Here is a 21,918-nt window from a genome sequence, read left to right as displayed (position 1 = left end):
TTTTATTCAAAATAAAATAACATTGACACTATTTCTACAATATAATTTTATTATTGGAAAAATATAAAGCTATGCTACGTACGGGTAGGAGTGTAAGAGACTTTAATTTGTTTTTTCATTCAATTTTAAATAATGATAATAATGGTTATTATATGGTTTGTTGCTGCCATTTACTTGCATGAAGGAGCTGTCTTATGAGGAATTGGAATTCAGTCATCTTTCCCCTTTTTTTCTTTTGTCAAGTATTGGATGTGTTTTACTTTTCTGGGACATTAAACTATTTACTGTGTAATTTAATTTCAAGGAGGATTGTAAAATCACTGTTATTTGTAATAAAGTTAGAGATGTTTTATGAACGGTTGTTATTTCAACGATCCTAAATATTTATTGTTTATTGGATCAGAGAAGGTACAAAACTTTAGAAATAATGTTTGTTTAGTTTTCATACCTTGTCTTGTATCCCGGGAAATATATATTTTCTTTTAGAAAATTTCATTAATTTCGTCTGAACGCCTTTATAACATTATTTTTCATTATAAGGTATTGTCACACGGAGGCCACTAGTGCTGCAACTTCACAAGACGGAAGATGGGAAACAGGAATATGCCGAGTTTCTTCATCAACCAAGGAAGAGATTCTCTGACTTTGGTAATGATATTTCTGACTATGAACATTTCTTTTTTAATTCAGTAAGATTTACACTAACTAATGATGAACTCGTATCAGGTACGCCACTTGTGGTAAGCCACTTGTATTGTATAGTCTTCTATTGATTTTGTTATCCGTCTAATCTCAATTTTTTGTTGAATATATGGGATCATGTGCTGAATATTATACTTAATTGAGCTTAGTAGACCACAGTCCTTCATTTAGAGAGTGGTAGATTTGAGCTGCAGAATTTGTTGCCACGATACAGAAATCCATCTGATTTACCTATAATTGCAATGTTAGTTTTTCTTAAAAAATAACTATCATTAAATTAAAATAATATCTAGCGGAATCATTTGTCTTTATGATAAAAGAGCTGCGTTCGTAGATAAGACGTAGACTCTCAGGGCCATTTTGGCATGGGTATGATGCTATACGTCCATTTTATATAGTCATGCTAAGCATGATGACTTCACATGCATAAATTTATGAAACAAAACAATAACAAAAAAAAACATATGAAGACCAAAGCAAATCCATATAACAAAACGTAAAGCTTGCATATTAAATATTAAAAGAAAATAAAAGATATACGCCCACCGTGGGGCTCGAACCCACGACCACAAGGATAAGAGCCTTGCGCTCTACCAACTGAGCTAGACGGGCTTTTGTTTAATAGATGTTTAAGCTTTTTTTTATTATTTATTAATTAAAATTACGGATGACAATAAGAGTAAAGCTCTTAACTGTAGAAACTGAGCTCACTTTTCCTCATATGTCCCATGCAGCTGCTGTGAGACAAGAAATTTCAGATGAAACAGATCGTATAACTGGGAAAACAAAGGCAATTTCAAACGTTCCAATTCAACTCAGCATATATTCTCCACATGGTATTTATTTCCATCACCTGTTGAAATCAGCACAAGCACTTTAACTGATTTTATAACTTTGTAACGTTGTAATTTTGTTTCTTTTTACCATCACCCCTGGTCATTGAAAGTGTTATTCGCAAATATAGACATTTTTTCTTTAATTAAACATCCATATTCTGGAAAAACGATTCCTGAGGTTTTAGCTAAAGTGATTATAAGACTACATGGGATACCTATTTCCATTGTCGATGATAGAGATCCTACTTTTGGAAGGAAACATTGGGGTTGCAATGTACAACATTAAAAATGAGTGCAACATACCCACCCAAAATCTAATGGTCAAACGAAAGTTTTTGTGTGTTTGTGTGAAATGTGAAATAATACAGAAGTATTTCAATCATTCCGTTATTGCAGCTGAGATTTTTGTGTTCGAGATTAGGGCTCTCCAAATTTTTGTGTTGTAGTAAGGGAATTCCTTTTAGACTTTTTGCTTGAATGTAAAATTTAGTATGAAACCCATGTTGAACTAAGTTTATTATCAAGTCAAAATAGATCCATTCTATGTATGATTTCTAACTTAAATGATCTGCCAATTTACTCGAGTAATAATGTTTGGATTTAGTGGAATATGAGAGGAGCCATTTAATTGGTGCATTTTCAATACTCGTTTTATGGGTTTCCATCACATGTAATCCCGTGCAGTGAGAGATAAGGCATGATTTTTAGTAAAACTTCATTGGAATGATTTCTGTTGATTGCAAAACAAGTCCTAATTGAGAATATGAAACACGTTTTTCCTTCACTTATATATGAACACTTCAATTATAGTTGCATAATGACTTTTCATGGCTTTGTCTGCAGTCGTGAACTTAACCCTCATCGACCTTCCTGGATTGACAAAGGTTGCTGTAGGTAAAGTTTCACATATTTCCCAGTATTTTTAAACTAGTTGGTTAAATTTTAAAGGACACATTGATTAAAAAATAATAGAATCTGTGCTTCGTTTTCAGAGGGACAATCAGAGTCTATCGTTCAAGATATTGAGAACATGGTCCGCTCTTATATTGAGAAGGTAATTGTGCTTCTAATATAAAATGAATGAGCATGTATGATTGAAAATTGTATTAAACTACTAATCAAGCACGCTATATGATCTTCGTCAAATAAGGGCTATTAAAGGAAGCAAGTTAAAGCCAATGTACTATATATGAACTCCCTTCCAAAAACGTACCTTGTACAGTGTTAGAGTAGATTAAAATTTATATAGTGGTTCTTGAGTGGAGACAGTTTTATTTCAATCATCTCTTTCAAAGTGGCCATCACTATTTACTCAAATTGGAATCAACCATAGATTCATTATTAAGTTGTTTTTAGTACAACCAAGTAGGTTTTATTTGAACGTCGGAATGTGAGACTAATGGTTAGAACCCGGCCAGAGGTTTAGTTAAAATATATATTATAAATTGGTCTTATGTGCTACTTCCAACATATCCCAACAAGGATGGCACACTACATCGATCATTTGCAGCATACCCATATAGCATAAAAATAAAGAAACGAATTACAAAACGGTAGAGGGACTAAACCAATTATATCTTCTCATCCAACTTCTGACTGCCTATCACAACACAAGCAACTAATTTTCTTACGGTGCAGCCCAATTGCATTATATTGGCCATATCTCCTGCAAACCAAGATATTGCTACTTCAGATGCAATAAAAATTTCAAGAGAAGTTGATCCTTCAGGTCTGTTTCGTATATTTGAAGGAATTTTTAGTGCTGACTCTGTTTCCTATGATCATATCTTCCTTTATCTTTCCTTTTATCCCAGACTCGTTTAGAAAGGACCTAATGTGGTCGAGGTATTTTATTCGTTTTTCAGGTGAAAGAACATTTGGGGTGTTGACAAAACTTGATCTTATGGATAAAGGAACTAATGCAGTTGAGGTATAATTCTGTAATAGCTGCGTGGTGATTATGTTCTGTTTTGATGTTGTCACTAAGATGTCTATCACCTGATGAAAAGTGGTGTTTATGTGAATCGAAAGGTTCTCGAAGGAAGACAGTACAGGTTGCAGCATCCTTGGGTTGGAATTGTCAATCGTTCACAAGCTGATATTAATAAAAATGTTGACATGATTGTTGCTCGAAAGAAGGAGCGTGAATATTTCGAGAGTAGTCCCGAATATGGACATTTAGCACATAAAATGGGGGCAGAATATTTGGCCAGACTTCTATCCCAAGTATTCTCAATAATATATTCTTCACGTAATTTTCCTTAATGGTTCTGTTCTGTTGATTTAAGTGATCGTGAGCAATTTCCCTTTCCTTTCTATATTGCCAATTATCACTGCAGCATTTGGAGATTGTTATTAGGCAGAAGATACCCAGTATCATTGCCTTAATAAAGAAAGCCATTGACGAGCTTAATGCAGAGCTAGACCGAATTGGCAGGCCAATAGCTGTGGATTCAGGGGTCAGAACTTCGATCAAAAGACAATCTTCTTGTGTTTGAAACATCTTGGGTTTTGCTCGTACTAAGTACCGCTATTCTTTATATAGGCAAAGCTATATACAATTTTACAGATGTGTCGAGCATTTGACAAAGTATTTAAAGAACACCTGGATGGAGGGTAAGTGCTGCCTATTTTTTGTTGAGGACAATGAGGACAAAATCGCATTAGTACTTTTAGGGCATAAGTTCTAATAACTGCATTAGAAAAAGCCATGTGATTAATCACGTGTTTATTATGAAAAAATTTATCCATGTAATTTTCCTCATTGTCTTAAGTTTTTTAGAGAATTAATATATTTGATTAAGTAACCAACTGGTATTCTAGCCGTCCTGGTGGGGACCGGATATATGGTGTTTTTGACCACCAATTACCAGCTGCTTTAAAAAAGCTCCCATTTAATCGTCATCTTTCCGTAAAGAATGTTGAACGAGTAGTTACAGAAGCGGATGGTTATCAGCCACATCTAATTGCTCCAGAGCAAGGCTACAGAAGACTTATTGAAGGATCTATCGGCTATTTCAAAGGCCCAGCGGAAGCCTCTGTGGATGCTGTAATCCTCTTCATTTTATTCCTTTTTCTGGTTGAATATGTGATGGACTTGCCAATATTTAGTTTGATTAAATATGTTTTTAATTTCAAAATTATTATAAAATATTGTATTTTAATTTTAAATTAAGCTATAATATGAAAATCATGTAAAATAATTTAATCTGCACGTACCATCTACTGAAGATGATACTTTACACTACTTTTATAAAATGTATATACGGGACCTACATCCTGATTTTAAAAGAATAACTTATATCTTTGTACGTATGGCAAAACTGGAACATTTAACAGCATATGATATCCGTTCTGATCTGAATTCCTAATTAACTTTCGCTAGTTTTCATATGACATACCTACTTTAAACCCCAATTTTACACTGAAAAACCCAGCAGACATTTTATTTTTTTAAACCTCTTTCAGATGATGCGTCACTTTCGAAGCTAGAAACTGTAATCTTTAATTTCAAAAACCTAAATTTGAAAATGTGCACCCTTCCTCTAGTCTATCACATTTTAATTGTTTTACCTATATATTTTCTCTGTACTGCTTATTCCTGTTTGTTAGCGTTCAAGTAGGAAAAAGAAGTTGCTCCAAAAGAATGGATACCTCTTTTATTTTTCACTAACTACCTGCATTTCTTCGTGTCGTTTCATTCTGAAAAAGATTACCTCATAAGTGTTTCTTCTTCAATAACCCTTGTTTGTTCTGCTTACAAATTGATTCCTGATACCTGCTTTCAGGTCCACCTAATTCTGAAGGAGCTTGTTCGGAAGTCAATTGCAGAAACTGAGGTAGGTACAGTCCTTTTTTTTTTAAGTTGATGTAACTCGTTCAGAAGACTCCAATTTTCAAAACAATGAATCTTAGCGCGATGGACTCGATATTAGTCAACAGTTAATTCATCTGTGTTAGGGGAGATATTGGTGTTCCCTCCTGCTCTAGTTTCACTGTCAAATACTAGCGTTCTGTTTTGCTGTTGGAACAAGGAAATGAGGAATTGTAGTTAAGAAACTGGAGTTGGAAGAGAAAAAGGTGCAAGAAATAGTTTTTCATAATAAAATTTGTTAGAATATTGAGATTGTTTATCTTGAAATCTTTGATAAAAACTATTCTATGACAAGAACCTAGAGAATACTCTCTCCATGAATTCAAAATTCAAACATTGGCTATCAAACGCTTTAGGCTCTAGATACCATATTGAATATAGTAAAACTAGGTATAAGATTAATCTCCCTTATGTCTAAAACACACAAAGGGTAATATAGTTATAATGAAGAATGATACAATATATATGGCAACCAAATATAAATATGGTAAATAAAAGATATTGTTAAAAAAATATAAACAATATCTACCATATCAAACATTATCAAAAGTCTATGTTTCCCTAATTAACATAAACACAATATATCTAACAATACTGATGCAAGGTCTAGTGCATAAGCTGAATTATGAGCTATGGCATAAGGGGTGCGCGATTTGTTATGGATGAGAATTTCTAAATGATCTTAAAGTGCCATGTGAAGAACCTATGATCCTTTATTATGATAATTAGTCATCTATTAGCATAGCTCATTAACCAACTTGAAGGGAAGTGTTGTTGTTGGTTGGGTATTAAATGCAATATTGTTGTTGGTAGGATATTAAATGTATTTCTAGAAGTTGTTAGGGTTGTTAGAAGATTCTAAAGGTCTCTTGTAATTAATTATTAGAGGTTAGCACCCACTTATATGCTCTAAATTAGCTTTATTTCTAGTCGATTCTCTCCACATGCAATATTTGAACAAAATCACGTAGGCTCCTTCAAGAGATGGATTAGACTGACCTCAAGTTCACATAGAATATCTCATACTTCAAGTATGAAAGAACATCTTAGCATTTATATACTTTTAATTTAGAATTTAAAACTCTTGAAATTGTAAACACAAGTTATGGAAACTTGAGCTATGTTTCTCTTAAATACTAGATGCATGAAATTAGGGAAACCAACTATAACTCCTCTTAAAAGGAAAGAACAGAAACAATTATCATTTTGTCTAATAAACATTGCTTGGAACACTCAATATTCAGGAAATCACAAATGGTATAAATCTTCCACTTGTTATAAATTTATTGCATGCAGGAATTGAAGAGGTTTCCCACCCTTCAAGCTGATATAGCTGCTTCTGCAAACGATTCTTTGGAACGATTCCGTGAAGAAAGTAGGAGGACTGTGATCCGGATGGTGGATATGGAGTCTGGCTATCTAACAGTGGAATTTTTTCGGAAGATGCATCTTGAACCAGAAAAAAGTTCAGATCCAAAGAACCCAAATCGAAGTACTCCTAATCCCAATGTGGATACTCACTCAGATAGTCACCTCAGTAAAATTGGTAAACAATTCTCTGCATTCATTCTCATTGCTTAGAAGTCCACTCCTCAAGACTTTAGAATTTCACTTTTTTTCTTGTTTATCATTCATGCAAATTCTTGGTTCTACAAAATTAAGAATAGGGTGTTTTGATAATCATTTATTTTAGGTATTATAGTAGGTCTGGCTTTGATTTTTCAATTTAGATGATGTTCAACTGATGTTTGGGAGATATGGTCTGAGTAGAAATGTGTTACAAAGAGAAAGTACAAACACCTATTGAATAAATCCTCATTCAAGTCCGTAGATTGTAAGTGTTGGTCACTTCAATCCCTAACATTATTAAATTCTGATTTTAGCTTCAAGCTTTGCAAAAAGGACCCAATGAATGCCATTCTGCAAAATTAGATACTAAAGCAAGGATTTTGTATAAATGATTTAACCAAAGCTTGCAATTTCATGGAAATAAAATAGTGTTTAGTCGAGATGATTTTATTTCAACAATTAGATGAAGAGTTAGTATCCATCTATTAGTACAAGTATTTCCCAGTAAATTTACTAAATCACAACAAAAGTCTTATTAGTTGTTTCTATTTATTTTGAATTTTATTTCAACAATATCCATAGATCTCTAGATTTTATCGTCACTATACAGATTTTTTTCCTTGAAAAAATTTATAAGAAACAGATTTATGGTTGTTAAAGATTCTGTGACTTATTTCAGGGTCAAATGTTAATGGTTATATCAACATGGTTTGTGATTCACTAAAACATTCTATTCCGAAAGCGGTGGTTCATTGTCAAGTTAGAGAGGCAAAGAGGTCATTGCTAAACCAATTTTATGTTCAAGTTGGGAAAAGGGAGGTATAAGTTGATATCTTTTTGTTATTTTTTGGCAAATAGATCAATTTCTATCTCTTTCTATTAAGTTGTTTTCACATGGTTTAGATAATGATAAATTATTCTGATTTTTGGGCCTTTGCAAATTCACTTATAATTAGACTAGTTAGTGATGGCCGCCATATTCTGTTCTTCATTAATGTCAGGTATAGGTTCCTTCGTGAGATGGATAGCACTATGAGTTTGTTTTCCAAATATCCTTGGGATTGACACGAGGAGAATGAATAGGAGAAGGAACAAAACTAGACTCAATAGAGGGTAGAGTATTAACGGGACTTAATTTTGGGAAAAGGAAGTTTCCTGTCAAGAATGGATTATCCTTATCTTCAATGCATGAGTTCCCCCTGAAGATAAGGTTGAAAATAGTGTATTTTCATCAAAGGTGACATCACACAAGGCACAAGGAATCGTTTTGTTGGAAGGTAGTAACATTTGTATGCTTTTGGGTAGGTAAGTAACCAATAAATGTGTTCTTAATATCCCGAGGATCAAGTTTCCCCATGTGATTAGGACGAATATTTACAAATGATACATAGTCAAACACTCGAGATACAAAGATGATTTGTTGTCCTAAAGTTTGGGAAAACTTTGGAGAGTAGTTGAATGGGACTATTATTGTTTATGTTTTGGAGGGTAGACGATTGATGAATTAGGTAGCAGTAAAGATAGCTTCTCCCCAATACTATTTTGGTGCATTTTTATGGAGAAGAGACTCAAGTTACATTTATGAGATGCCTAATTTTTCATTCCACCACCCCATTTTATTGCGGGGTGTTCACACAAGAAGATTCATGAATTATCCCTTGTTCATTGAAGAAGGGAGACAATGTTTGGTTGGAAAAATCTCTGGCATTATCTGAGCGGACTCTTTTAAAGGTTGTCTCAAATTGATCTTTAATAATTTGGATGAAGGTTTGAAAACTTGGCTCACTTCCCTCTTTTGTTTCAAGAGAAATACCCATGAAACTTGAGTGCAATCATCAATGAATATTACAAATTTGAAAATATGCATGTATCTTTTGCCATAATTCATCTGAATGTAATAACATGCAGAATTTAATATCCTTATATACTGTAAATATTTTCTGTTATGCATAGCCTTACTGATCTCTCAAGTGCTTTGTAGAGAAATGCTCCTTTTGGAAACTTACTGACAAGGTTAACGCAAATTTGTGATGTGTATGCAGAAGGATCAATTGGGGGCGTTGTTGGATGAAGACCCAGCACTTATGGAAAAGAGATCACAACTAGCTAAAAGGCTTGAATTGTACAAGCAAGCTATGGATGATATTGATTCTGTGGCTTGGAAATAATGAACATACTTCCCATCCATTACAACGAATGCTAAAGCATCTACTCTACAACGAAGAGCGGTCAGAGATAAATTATTTCACTATTTATTACTAATTTTTTATCAATCTGGAAAGCTAAAAGCATAGTTGCTGCAATAAGTAGTAAGTAACTGCACACTAGCACGTAAATTCTTTTGCCCATAGTGTATAAAGTCGAAGTTTATGTTTTCCCTCTTATTAACAGTTTCCTCTTACAATTATGTTACACATTGAATTCTATGCACTATGCCCCTAGAGTTTTCTTGTATTAACAATCCAGTCACCAAAACAATTTTTTACATAGCATTTTCTGTGTAGGGTTTGAGTCTAGATTCTCTCATAGTTTTTGGATATTGTCTCATTGCTATACCCTTAAAATATACAGATTTTGGTATAATAAAAAAATATTTTAAATCATTAAAATCAAAATACATCATTATATTTTGAAAATACAATAGAAGCACAATACCAAAAATCCAAATTCATAAATTTCACAACAAACTTGCATTATATAAAACATCTGTAGCATTATTTTATTTTACAAGTGACTGTCAAATGTGGTTAATATTATTACGTGGTTATTAGTCTTTACACCTGGTTAACTAAATACTTAAATATGATTTATTAAATATTTCAATATGATTATGTTATGAATGGTTAAATGAATGGAATTATATATAATTGTCTAAGTGCGGTTAACTGGGTTTTGATATGATGAGGTAATTGAAATGGTTAATTATTATTAAATTTATATTACAAGAGATTGATAGTGTTGAGAGTATTTAAATTTCTATTAAATGTTAACTTTGTCTTACAATTGTTTAAAACCATTAAAAATACGTTTTATACATTACGGAATGAGCATTCTTGGAATTTTTTTCTTACATATTTTAGAACAATTGTTCTTGAAAATATTTTTGAATTTTAAAATATGAAAAAAAAAATCTGGAACGGATGTTTTCGAAGTTATTTTTGTATTTAGAAGTACATTTCGGAATATTAGTTTTGAATTTTTTTTTCATATTTTGCAATACTATTCTGATATGTATTCGAAAATTTATTTTCGAACAATTATTCTAAAAAATTGTTATATTCTAAAATAACTAATCTGATTCAGATTATGTCTTCTGAAACACGTAGGAATATATTTTTTACAATTTTCAAATCAAATGTTTTGAAAAACATTTTTTGAATTTGGAAATATTTTTTGAAATATACAAAATATCAAAAGTAAGGAAGTTTAAGAATTTTTATTATAATTAATAAGGGGTAGTTTGAGAAATACAATTTTTATGGGGGTGAAAGAAAAAAAAAGGAGTAAAGGAAGACAAACCCTAAAATGAAAAGAAAAGGAAAATGATAGAAATATGATGATGAAAAAAATAATAAAGATACAACTGATTTAAGATATCTTTATAATAAAAACTCCTATATTTTATTTTCTGTTTTTTATTTTAAATATTTAAATAGAAAATAAAGAATTTTTTTTATTCCAGACTGAAAAACTTATATACAAGAATTGATGGGTCTATTTTTTGTTTATTTGAAAAAGTTTATCAAAAAGAGATTACATAAACACGATTAATTGTGTAAATAATTGATATAATTTTTAACTTAAAATCTTAAAGTAATAAAGTCGTAGTCTTTTTTTATAATTAAAAAATAAAACAAAAACTATTATTTCATCTTGGAGAAAAATAAGAACAAAATAGCATGCTCCTTAATTAGAGAGAAATTTAGTCTTGAATTCTTCCCATGTTACACCCTTTTGCAGATACTCTATATTTGAAGGATCAAAAGGTCCTTTCACTCTATCTATGGACACTATCACTGCCCTCGCTGGAACAATGCTTCTTGTTGGATCTGGTGAGGTACTGTAACTCAAGCATGAAGAGAACCCCTGAAATGTGTTTTTGCAACCAAATTTATCTTAGCAAATACATTATTACAAAATCAATTATTATTAATTATTTGTTATATAATGAATATATAAAGGTTAGTGGGCTTCTTTCTTAAAAAAAAAACATTTTTTATGTATTTAAAAAATAAGTAAATTTTATTTTATTTTAAGGAATAACCAAAATTACCTTGAAGATAAGCAATTCTACTTCCTCTTGGTCCACAAGTGCATGTACAAGAAGTGCTTCTCCTTTTGCTGACTGAGTATAAATCTCCAACTTTGTAATCTCTTCATTGTGACCATACTCTTCTTCATCTCTGTCTTCATTTTCATCTTGGTATCTAATTTGCCTCCTTGCTGAGCACAAAACTGTTGTGCCTCTTTTTCTCAAATCCAAATCTTTGAGGGAATAAAAACACAAGCTTGAGTAATTGTGATTTGCAAGAGAAGATGGCAATGGTGATGGCATAAATATTGGCCATGAAGAAATGGGAACACTTTTCATTTGAAGTGTGGTGTGGTGCATGTTGTTGCATGTGTAGTTTTTTGGTTCTCAGATTACCTTGCTTGCTTTAAAACAACCAAATGAAAGAGTTGGAGATTATGGCTTCAAGATAAGGTTGGGTTTGGTGTGTTGGCAGTTATGGAAAGAAGGACTTAGAATCTCTTGAGGTTGAGAAATTACCCTTTTGGGTTCAAAAACAAACTAGTTTGAGAACTCTTTCTCTGTTAAACATGATGGGTTGTTGTTTCCAGCACTTCCGCAATTACTAATTGCACTCTCTCATAAATAGAACAAGGCTAAACTACCTTCTTTCATTACTAAAAAAATATTCAAACACTTTTCATGTGTTCCCGAAAGCTTTTTTCAGAGTGCATTCTGTGTGGGGTGTTTCGGAAAATTTATTTTAGAAGGCATTATTTGTATTTTTAATTGAAAAGTTTGTTCTGAACATTCTATTCTAAAATGTTTTTTCCAAAGTATATTTCATGTGTATAAAAACTTTTATTCTAAAATTCTCGTTCTGAAAATTTCATTACGAAAACTGTAAAATGTTTGTAAACCTTTTAACATGAAAACTGAAAGTTACTAAAAGTCGACATGATTTTGTGTGTCTGGTGAGGAAATAATTTTTTTTTTTAATTCATTGATCTTTTAGTTTCGCGTTGAGAGTGTACCAAGTATCAATTAATTAGAAAATTATTTGAAGTTAATATTTTATGATTGAAAAATAGTGTTGGAATTATTTTGCCGAGAGTGAATTCTATATTTTTAAATTCCTTACTATATAGAGGGAGGAGATTCACTTTTTGACGCTCAAAGAGAATTTAGATCTTTTATGAAGATCTTTTATGAATATACGGAGGATCTTTTATGAATATACGGAGTATGAGTAATTATCAAATAAGTATTTTTTGAAAAATACTAGTTGTATTTATGAGATCCACATGAGTGTGAATCTAGGTTATCATTTGAATAATAATTAACTCAGATATATAATAATAGAATTGTTGGGAATCCATGTACGAGTCTAAGTCTCATATTAGATATAAATGAGAAAGTAGAGCAATATATAAAGGTGAAAGACCCATTAACTCATTGTCTTAAGATTTTGGGTGAGAGTGGCGACAATCCCTTATATGGTTGGGTTCATATGTCATTGGTGTTTGTGTCTTCCTGATGAACCCCCTCTTCGTTAGACCCAACAGTGGTATCAGAACCGATGGTTTGTCTTGGTAACCGGCTCATACGAGTATAATGGTCCTTGTATCGAAAGTCTTCTTGGCAAAGGGTATTTAGGCTGTTAAGATGAACAGTTGGAAAGGGCTACTCGTGATTGTGGTTGGTTGGGAATGCTTTCGTTGGAGGGGGAGTGTACTTGTGTGGAAGGGACTCACCCTTAAGGGATAGATTGTTGGGAATCCAAGTGTGAGTCTAAGTCCCACATTGGATAGAAATGATAAAGTAGAACAATATATAAAGGTGAAAGACCCATTAACCCATTGTCTTAAGGTTTTGGGTAGAGAGTGGTGACAACCCTTATATGGCTGGGCTCAGATGTCATTGGAGTTTGTGTCTCCCTAGTGAATCTTCTCCTTGATAGACCCAACAAGAATAGTTAATAATAACATAATGAATAATAACCATAATACCAAATTATTGAGATTAATTATGATATGTAGACATTCTTCCAAAAGATGTAGGTTGGGTCGTTTTAGAGTGGAGTTGAATCATATTCTTTAATATGTCTATTAGGCTGAATAGATAAGTCCCTTAGTCTCGGGAGTTTGATTTGACATACATGATCGTGTTTAATCTCTTGCTCGGGCCTTGACTGACTTGTATAGTCTGTAGATTGATTGGTCATTCAAGCAAACTCATGTATATGGTTTGGCCATCCGACCGAGTTTGCAAGTGAAAAAGATGAGGTTTGAGTGTTGTCTTTTCTTCTTTTGAGGGGTAGAAAGGGATGAATGTCTTGTTTGTAGGATTTCACCGTTGAGTATAATGCCCGTTGTGAGTAGTAGAAAAGATTTTACTCATAAGTCATGAGGATTAAGGGAGACAGGTCTAAAGTTGCATTGGAGAACCACTCAAACATGTGTCTTTTTTTGTGAACAGATTTTGTACGACAGAGTATGGAAGGACAACACTTGTTTTGACATTGCTTGACTGCGATTATTGTAGGGTGACTTACCTTTGGGAAGACATAAGATCTTAGAGATTGTTTGAGGATAACATGATTTGTTTTGGAAGAAAGGATTAGATTGAAGATTGATTGAATAACATAATATGTTTTTGAATTGGCTTTGGTTGGGTGATAGAATTATAATATTGACTTGATAATTGATTTAATGATATATTGTATTAATGATTTGATGTTTATTCTGGTTGATTACTCGTGTTTATTTGTGTTTCTGTTTTGCACTCATGTTATATGGAAGTAGATAATCTTACAAATGTCGTCGTTGATGAGTAAGGTGGTGAGATTTGGAGAGTGGTTAAAGAATTTTTTATTTTAAACGATTTTTATTTAAATATTATGTAACAATTTTAATTTATTACTTGAAAATTTTAGATTTTTGTTTATATTTTTTATTTAATTGACCTTAAATAAATTAAGATTTTTATTATATTCGTTTTTAAGATGTTATTCTATTTTAAATTTGTGCAAATACCAATGTTTTGTACTTAAATGGTATCCTAGGTTGGAGGAAAGAAGATTTTTAGATAATAAATGTAAATTGATAGTTTATATGAGTGATATATTTTGAAATTTATATAAATAATGTATTTTAAATAAATTTATTGTAGAAATTGCATAAATAATATATTTATATAATTTTGTAGAAATGAATATATCTAAGCATTTAAAGATAAATTTTAAATAAATAGAAGATATAAAGTTTATAAACAAAGAATATACTTCATCGTTTATTTGGAGTCTATAAAGAGGAGGTAGTGTTTGATATTTGGTAAACTGTATGAAGTTTTCGATGATTTCTTTAAGTTTTAAAGAAAAACTTTTTCAGGAAGATATAAAAAAATTTAATATCAACGAGTCATAAACAAATAATATAAGAGATAAGACCAAACAAATCCTCAAATTTTAATGCATAATGAATTAAAATATTAAAAATTCCAAACTAACTTATTCCCACATCATCAAAGAATTTAAAAGTTTAAATTGATTAAAATAAAAAATAGTAGAAATTAGAAAATAACTTTCCTATAGTTATATGTAATTTTTCAATAATAAAATAAATCGAAAAATACATTTTCTCACTGTTCCCAGCAGAAGACAAGAGAGCTTAGAATTGAGGTAGACATGACTACACTTATTTGCAGTGTTGTGCAATAAAACTGGTAGGACATAAATAAAGTGATATGGAACATTTCTTAATTAAATATAATTATTTATTCATTTAATATAATCTTTGGCTATTTAATATCTTTGGCACCGTTATCATTTGCTTCTTCCCCCTTCAATTTTCCATTCCCACCTTTCCTTTTCCCTCCTCACGTTTCTCCAATTCACACGAATGTTCCTTTCTCCATTCACTCGCACCTTAAACTCTCTCTCTTCGTCTCCTTCTCCTTCATTCATCCATTTTTACCTTTAAACCTTTTCTCCTCACTTTCCTTTTCCGCTAGGGTTTCCATTCTTCTCCTATGCTCACTCTCCGCCATTCTGCTGCGCTTCTCCGCCTCTGAACTCTCGCCAAACCACGTCGTTGCTCTCCTCGCTCCCATGGCTCAGTCGCGTTCCGCCGCCGGCGCATGCAAGGGTGCCACGGCGGAGTTCCCGGCGGGGCTAAGGGTTTTGGTCGTCGACGATGACGCCACCACGCTGAGGATTATAGAGCAAATGTCAATTCGATGCCGTTACCGCGGTTAGTTAGTTAGTTAGTTATTTGCTTTCGACTGAACTTTCATTTTTCGGTTATATTCCTTGTTTTCTCACGAGATTAACTGGTAAGTAAATCACTGGTTCTGTGCTTGAGGCATTGCTTTATATCTTCACCACCGAGCTCGAGGATTGGCGCGAGATGTTCTTAGTTAATCACTGGTTTTGAATTCTGAGATTTTGAAATATATTCAATACTCGGCATATCGATAGCAGTGATCTTACCAGCTGGAAGCAGATATATATCTATGATTATTTATGTAAAAGAAACATTATTTTCTCTTCTAATTGTTCCCTCGAGTGAAATACCTTACTGGTAGGAGTTGGGAAGGCTACTTAATACGGAACTATAACATTGAGGTTCTCTTTCTAATTAACCAGTATTGAGTTGTTCTCTCCTCTTCTACTCAAGTCCTTACAACGTGTGCTTTCATTGAGAGTTGAGTTACGGTTCTCTATAGGCTATATATTATTAAGGTACAAACTGAATACTAAATAGGGTAGTAAAGCCGTCAAAGAGTATCACACTCAATAGAATAACTTACTCGGTGTAATACCTACGACTCGAGGTTCTCTTACCTAATGAATTAGTCTTTTGGGTTGGATTCGCCTCTTGTACTTAAGTCCCAACACCTACTTAGAAGTATTATGATTTATGGAAATTATGCAACGTGGTTTCTGATGTTAACTCACGGAGAAGCTTATTACTTCAAGTACGAAATTGGTGGTATGTTAGAAATTAAGGTTTGTTTTAGGGAACTGAGCTTAGTGCCACTTAAATGATGACAGTTTTTGTTATGTTAGGATCATGGATGACATTGTATCAGGTTTTCGAGACATGCCTAGCTTGGATTTGGTTCGTTTTATTGATTGTACCTATGGGGAGAAGGAACTCCTGGGAAGATTCTTCATATCCTCCACACGCCTCACATGCAAGATTGGATATTTCAAGGGGGGACTATATATTTATGAATGGTTTAATAGTTGCTTGTCAGTGGCGATAAGTTCAACAAATCTTGATACCATCTTAGTATTCTACAAAATTGACTTGTAAGAAAAGATTTGTATTTACTTCTATTTTATAATTTGACCATATCTCGAGTAGATGTGAAATATCCAACAGTTAAATTGAAAGACTGACTCAAATTTTGCCTTTCTGCAAATCCCTACGTTGTTCGACTATCCGATGAAGATTATTGTAAATAAATTGGCATATAGGTTTTGTACTTTATTTTTGGGTGTTATTATTTAGTGTGCTCAACTATGTGTAATGAGTGTGAAGAGGCTTGGTTTTTACCATGGGTTAAGGAGCTCAACAAAATTTTGTTTAAATATAATGGAGAATATTTATTATGCAGTCTACTTACTATGATCTAAATTTCAATTAAAACACAACGGCCTGAAAATCTGCAAATGATTTCAATAGATATTGTAGATCTAGTAAATGTCATGACATGGATTTCTTCTGATTTGCAACTTAGTCTTTATTTGAACTAAGCTTTTCTGTTTACTTGTGTTTTTATCTTCCAGTTACCACGTGCACTGAGGCTACTGTGGCTTTGAATCTTCTGCGGGAAAGGAAAGGTTGTTTTGATGTGGTACTGAGTGATGTTCATATGCCAGACATGGATGGCTATAAGCTCCTTGAACATGTTGGGCTGGAAATGGACCTTCCTGTAATTAGTAAGTGTTGTTCCCCTTGTCCTTAGAATAATAAGTGTCTTAGTAATGCTTAACATTTAGAAATATATTCTGCATTGTGCAGTGATGTCTGGTGATAGTACAACAAGTGCTGTTATGAAGGGAATTAGACATGGGGCTTGTGATTATTTGATTAAGCCTGTACGTGAGGAAGAACTGAGGAATATATGGCAACATGTTGTTAGGAAAATCTGGAATGAAAATAAAGAACATGATAATTCTGGCAGCATGGAAGATAGTGATTGGAATAAACGGGGAAATGATGATACTGAATATACTTCTTCTGTTGCTGATGCAGCAGAAGTAGTTAAAGCACCAAAAAAGAGGAGCAGTTTAAAAGAAGAAGATATTGAATTGGAGAGTGATGATCCAGCCACATCTAAGAAGCCTCGCGTAGTGTGGTCAGTAGAACTGCACCAACAATTTGTCAGTGCTGTGAATCAACTTGGGCTTGATAGTAAGATTCCCCTGCTATATTTTTCTTGCTATTGCTTCTATTTTTTCTTCTCAGTTACTAGACATAATTAGATTACAATAAGTATAATGCATAGATATTTTGCTTTTGTTTATTTAATCATTTATCACACTTTAACTTATAGATTGTTTCTTATCCTTGTTTTAGAGGCTGTGCCAAAGAGAATTCTTGAATTGATGAATGTCCCTGGTTTGACTAGAGAAAATGTTGCCAGTCATTTGCAGGTTAGTTTTTAGTTCAAAATGTGAAGCAATAATTTATCATTTTCCCCCAGAAATGCATAATTAATTTTGAGTAGTTGGATGTGCAGTCGATCTCGTCAGTTACACTGTTTATTTTCTTGGCTGTTTTAATTTTGTTAATTTTTTATTGTGTTATATCTTCTTTGTTAACACGGGGGTTACTTTTTATTTGGTTCAAATGCCAGCATATTATTTTCTTGTCTTGATGTCAATTTCATGTTGTTGCAATTATACCTTCTGAGCAGAAATTACCTTTGTGGTATCTCCTATAAACTTTAACTTCCACTGCTTGATACTCTTATGTGCATGATTAGTCTTTCTTACCACTGATGAGTATGCATCACTAGGGTTAGCTTCAACTAATGTGTACTATGCATTACACAACCGCAAGCTCAAATTTTTGTTATTAGAAAATCAATCGCTCCAAGCACTGATCAAATCAAGGTTTTAACTTATTTTTTTTGCTGTTCCAATTTTGATAGGGGTGGTTGACGAGGTTGCCTGTTGTGGATGAGGTCTTAGTTTTCTTGTTCCTTGAGACAACTTAAAGATGATGCTAAGAACTTTCAACAGTGTTGTCTGTCTTTGTTTTACTGTTGTGAATGAGAATGTGAAGTTACTTAGAAATGAAACATTGAAAATGATTTTAGCTGAGTTGAGAATCTTGATATGGATTATGCAGCACAACAGACTATTTGTTATAAAAAATATATGTTTTGACTTGAATCAATGGAATGAAAGAATGAGTGTATTGATGAATGAGAAAGGGGAGGGAGACCAGGATTGACATGGGTAGGATTGATAGCAATAATTTTGCAACTATGCAGCTTTTTTAGTTTCTCTTTTTTAAAATGACATGTGGTTAGTTGATATCATCGAAAGGTCAAGTATATGTAGAAATGAATCGTAACCATTTTTAAGTGATAAATGCCATTTATTGTAAGTTTACTGGTGTCAGAATTACGAGTTTATGCCCGTCATTTTTTACTAATCTGAAAATATTGCAATAATTGTGCGAGGAATATTGTCTGTTAATATGCAAATATTTGATCTATTTTACTAAGTAAGGAAATATATGTAGAGAGATGCGCTTGGGTGTTGTTGCTCTTAAGTGTAATTAACATTGTCGTTTGAACTACAATATTCATTTACAGAAATTTAGACTTTACTTGAAGCGATTAAGTGGAGTGGCACAGCAACAGAATGGGATGCTAAATGCAGTTCCTGGGACTATAGAATCCAAGCTGAGCGCTACTGGAAGATTTGACATACAAGCTTTGGCTGCTGCTGGCCATATTCCGCCTGAAACACTTGCAGCCCTTCATGCTGAGCTCTTAGGTCGCCCTGCAACTAACATATTGTCTACAGCGGACCAGGCCACATTGCTGCAAGCATCCATTGGGCTAAAACATTCCCATGCTGAACATGCTGTGGCGTATGGTCAGCCTTTTGTAAAGTGTCCTTCCAACATTGGCAAGGATTTTTCTCCCTCTTTCTTAACTGCAAATGACATGTCGTCAGGATATGGTGCATGGCCATCATCTAATAATACAATGGGTTCAGTGAGACCCAATAATAGCGATGAAAGAGTGGGTACTCAGTATAATAACATACTGATGGATATATTAGATCACCAACAAAGGCAGCAACCCCAGCAAAAACAACAGCAGCACCAGCAGCAAAAGCAACAACAACAACAGCCTCTGATACATGATCAGAGTTGTTCAATCAATGTTCAACCATCTTGCTTGGTGGTTCCATCTCAATCCTGTGACACTCTACAGGCAGTAAACGGTTCTGCTTCTGTCAATCAGAATTGCAGTTTTGGCATGAATGCCGTTATTGATTATAGTTTATTGTCACAGAAATCAAATAATTCAGTTAGTGCATCTCAATTTTCCGGTGGGGACACAAAAGCTCGAGCTGTTCTCTATGCTCATACTATGCCCTCCACTTGTTCTATGAGCTCCATTAATGGCAGTATTCAGCAGCTTCAAAACTCTACTTTGACATTTGGTGGTGCAAGACCTTTGCCTAGCCCTTTGCCCATGTCTGATAGACAAGATCCCTATGGTTTGAAACCAGGTGATTCATTTGATCAAGTGTGCCTTAGGAATATTGGGTTTATTGGTAAAGGTACCTGTATTCCAAATAGGTTTGTTCAAAATGAAATTGAATCATCTGTCAGTGATTTTAGTCAAATGAAAGTCAATGTAGATAGCACTGGCAACGCACTGAAGGAGGAGCCAAATTTTATAAGTATGCAAAAAGTGAGTCGCCCAATCGTTGAAAGATATCAATCTTGTGATCATTCAAGTGTGTTTACTGAATAGGTAAGTTGATGACTATTTGAGTGTTATGTTTTATAAGAATGTGAATATTAGTTTAAATCTAGATCCTCAATGATTTGACTATTATTTGTTATTGGAGCTTATTGTATGTATCATGTTATGTTTCTGTACAGGTTGCTTGCTAATTTAAACTTCTAAATTAGACTTCCAATAAAATAGTAGTTATCCGTGTTTTTGAGTGTCTGGATATGTGTATTTGTATTGTCTTTGATATATCTCGAAGCTAGATATAATAAATAACTACTGCAGAAATGTGTTGAGAGTTTATTAAAACCATGAGGAGGAAGATTTTCGGCAATTACATTGCATATTTTTCTTCCAAAATATGCTAATAATTAAATACCAACTAGGATGCTTTCCACTAAAAGGTCGAAGATATTGTAGCAACTAGCAAGCTTTGGGATCACACAAGTTCTGTTAGGTTCCTAGATAGAGGAAACCAGGAAAAACCCACTGCAACCACCTATGCTCACTGCGTAGAACTATTATTATTGATTCTGGGCACAAATACAGTATGGGAGCAGCCAAGGGACAATGTTCCCTTCACACAGGATGCCAAAGATCCTGTCAACCCTTCTCCAAACTATCAAAAACGTCCCCTGCACACAAAGACCCCCCAACTATATATAGGAAGCCTCATTCACCCTAACAACCTACTAACAACTACTTTTTAATATGTTTCCTCCTAACATATACATTACATATCCTATCAATTTCAGTATTATAATTTCTCACTCCTTTTGATGTTCCTTGTTTATTTTCTATATCTGCATTTTTGAACAAAATTTAATTGAGGAATAGCAGAAAGTTGAATGGACTTGCTCCTTTTCTCCTCCCTTGTTGCTTCAGTCGTTGATATTCCTGGATTACGCATTTCCCTGTTCTAAGTTCCTGTCTTTCAAATTATATTTGTCATCACCTTTATGTTGGTTGTGAATGCCTTAATCTTGTTTGCAACAGGTTGAAATATATTTAGCGAGAGAAGACCTTTTCATACATGTACAAAGGTAAAATCCTTCATACCGAGTAAGTCTTCATTGGGCAATGAACCAAATAGTCGTTTAAAAAGTTCTTTCCACGAAGGTACAGATTGATTCCTCAGTCTTAGATGAGTATTGTAACTAGCTTATCTTCATTGGCTCTACAATAGAGTCCAATGAAAGCTTGCCGAGTATAAAGAAAGCGGAACTATTATGGCTTCTGAAAAACTGAAGTAGAAACAATGTGTACGTTTCTGGAAAGGCATTTTCTCATCATGGTGCATTGTAAAGCCCAAGGAAGAGTGTCTATATAAATATTTAGTCTTTATAGGTGTGTTGGTTTGCTTGTTTGTAGGTGCACATGTAATCTAGGAATGTTCTATAATCTATGAACTAGTCTGTAGGGAAATAAAACCTTTTGCTAACTTAAACTGTTTGAATTGATGGCTTATTGCCAGCATAAATTTATCTAGGAATTCTTTTGTTTATCATGATAAATGCTTGGTGACTATCCATTATGAAAGTAGTCTAAGTGTGTTTAGTGTAGTGTCTAATCATACTAATGGTCTTCTTACCTATGTTTGTCGTATTAACTGCTCATAGATGTTAGTTGAGAACTTTAATATTTAGGGTAAAATGCAATGTTCACCCTTAGAAAGTTCCGTTGTATTTTCCATTCTTTATAATTTTGGT

At 33.3% G+C, this 21,918-nt stretch overlaps 3 protein-coding genes and 1 non-coding gene across 4 annotated transcripts; 2 read left to right on the top strand and 2 right to left on the bottom strand.

The window, feature by feature from the left end:
• Positions 1 to 1,241: 1,241 nt before the first annotated feature.
• Positions 1,242 to 1,314, bottom strand: TRNAK-CUU (transfer RNA lysine (anticodon CUU)). Its single transcript has one exon. It is a non-coding gene; the product is annotated as a tRNA-Lys (tRNA).
• Positions 1,315 to 1,418: 104 nt separating this feature from the next.
• On the top strand, positions 1,419 to 9,435 carry LOC124847444 (phragmoplastin DRP1C-like). Its single transcript, XM_047324937.2, has 13 exons — positions 1,419 to 1,538; positions 2,382 to 2,432; positions 2,531 to 2,592; positions 3,177 to 3,267; positions 3,404 to 3,468; positions 3,570 to 3,764; positions 3,878 to 3,997; positions 4,084 to 4,154; positions 4,362 to 4,587; positions 5,327 to 5,377; positions 6,709 to 6,958; positions 7,661 to 7,800; positions 9,024 to 9,435. Exons 1-13 carry the CDS (start codon positions 1,424 to 1,426, stop codon positions 9,147 to 9,149), a joined length of 1,563 nt encoding a protein of 520 aa, XP_047180893.2. The 5' UTR covers positions 1,419 to 1,423; the 3' UTR covers positions 9,150 to 9,435.
• A 1,430-nt stretch (positions 9,436 to 10,865) lies between these two features.
• Positions 10,866 to 11,705, bottom strand: LOC148202808 (uncharacterized). The gene is made up of 2 exons (XM_088110427.1): positions 11,255 to 11,705; positions 10,866 to 11,067 (listed from the first exon to the last, which is right to left on the bottom strand). The coding sequence occupies exons 1-2, from the start codon at positions 11,591 to 11,593 to the stop codon at positions 10,888 to 10,890; spliced, it is 519 nt and encodes a 172-aa protein (XP_087966553.1). The 5' UTR covers positions 11,594 to 11,705; the 3' UTR covers positions 10,866 to 10,887.
• Positions 11,706 to 15,039: 3,334 nt separating this feature from the next.
• Positions 15,040 to 21,736, top strand: LOC124847443 (two-component response regulator ORR21-like). The gene is made up of 6 exons (XM_047324934.2): positions 15,040 to 15,462; positions 17,007 to 17,159; positions 17,242 to 17,634; positions 17,800 to 17,876; positions 19,049 to 20,227; positions 21,206 to 21,736. Exons 1-5 carry the CDS (start codon positions 15,321 to 15,323, stop codon positions 20,225 to 20,227), a joined length of 1,944 nt encoding a protein of 647 aa, XP_047180890.1. The 5' UTR covers positions 15,040 to 15,320; the 3' UTR covers positions 21,206 to 21,736.
• The last annotated feature ends 182 nt before the right edge of the window (positions 21,737 to 21,918 follow it).

The sequence above is a fragment of the Vigna umbellata genome, chromosome 3, assembly GCF_029865625.1.
Source record: "Vigna umbellata cultivar VRB3 chromosome 3, Vumbellata_1.0, whole genome shotgun sequence".
Taxonomy (NCBI): Eukaryota; Viridiplantae; Streptophyta; class Magnoliopsida; order Fabales; family Fabaceae; genus Vigna; species Vigna umbellata.
This window is presented reverse-complemented; position numbering and strand designations above follow the sequence as displayed.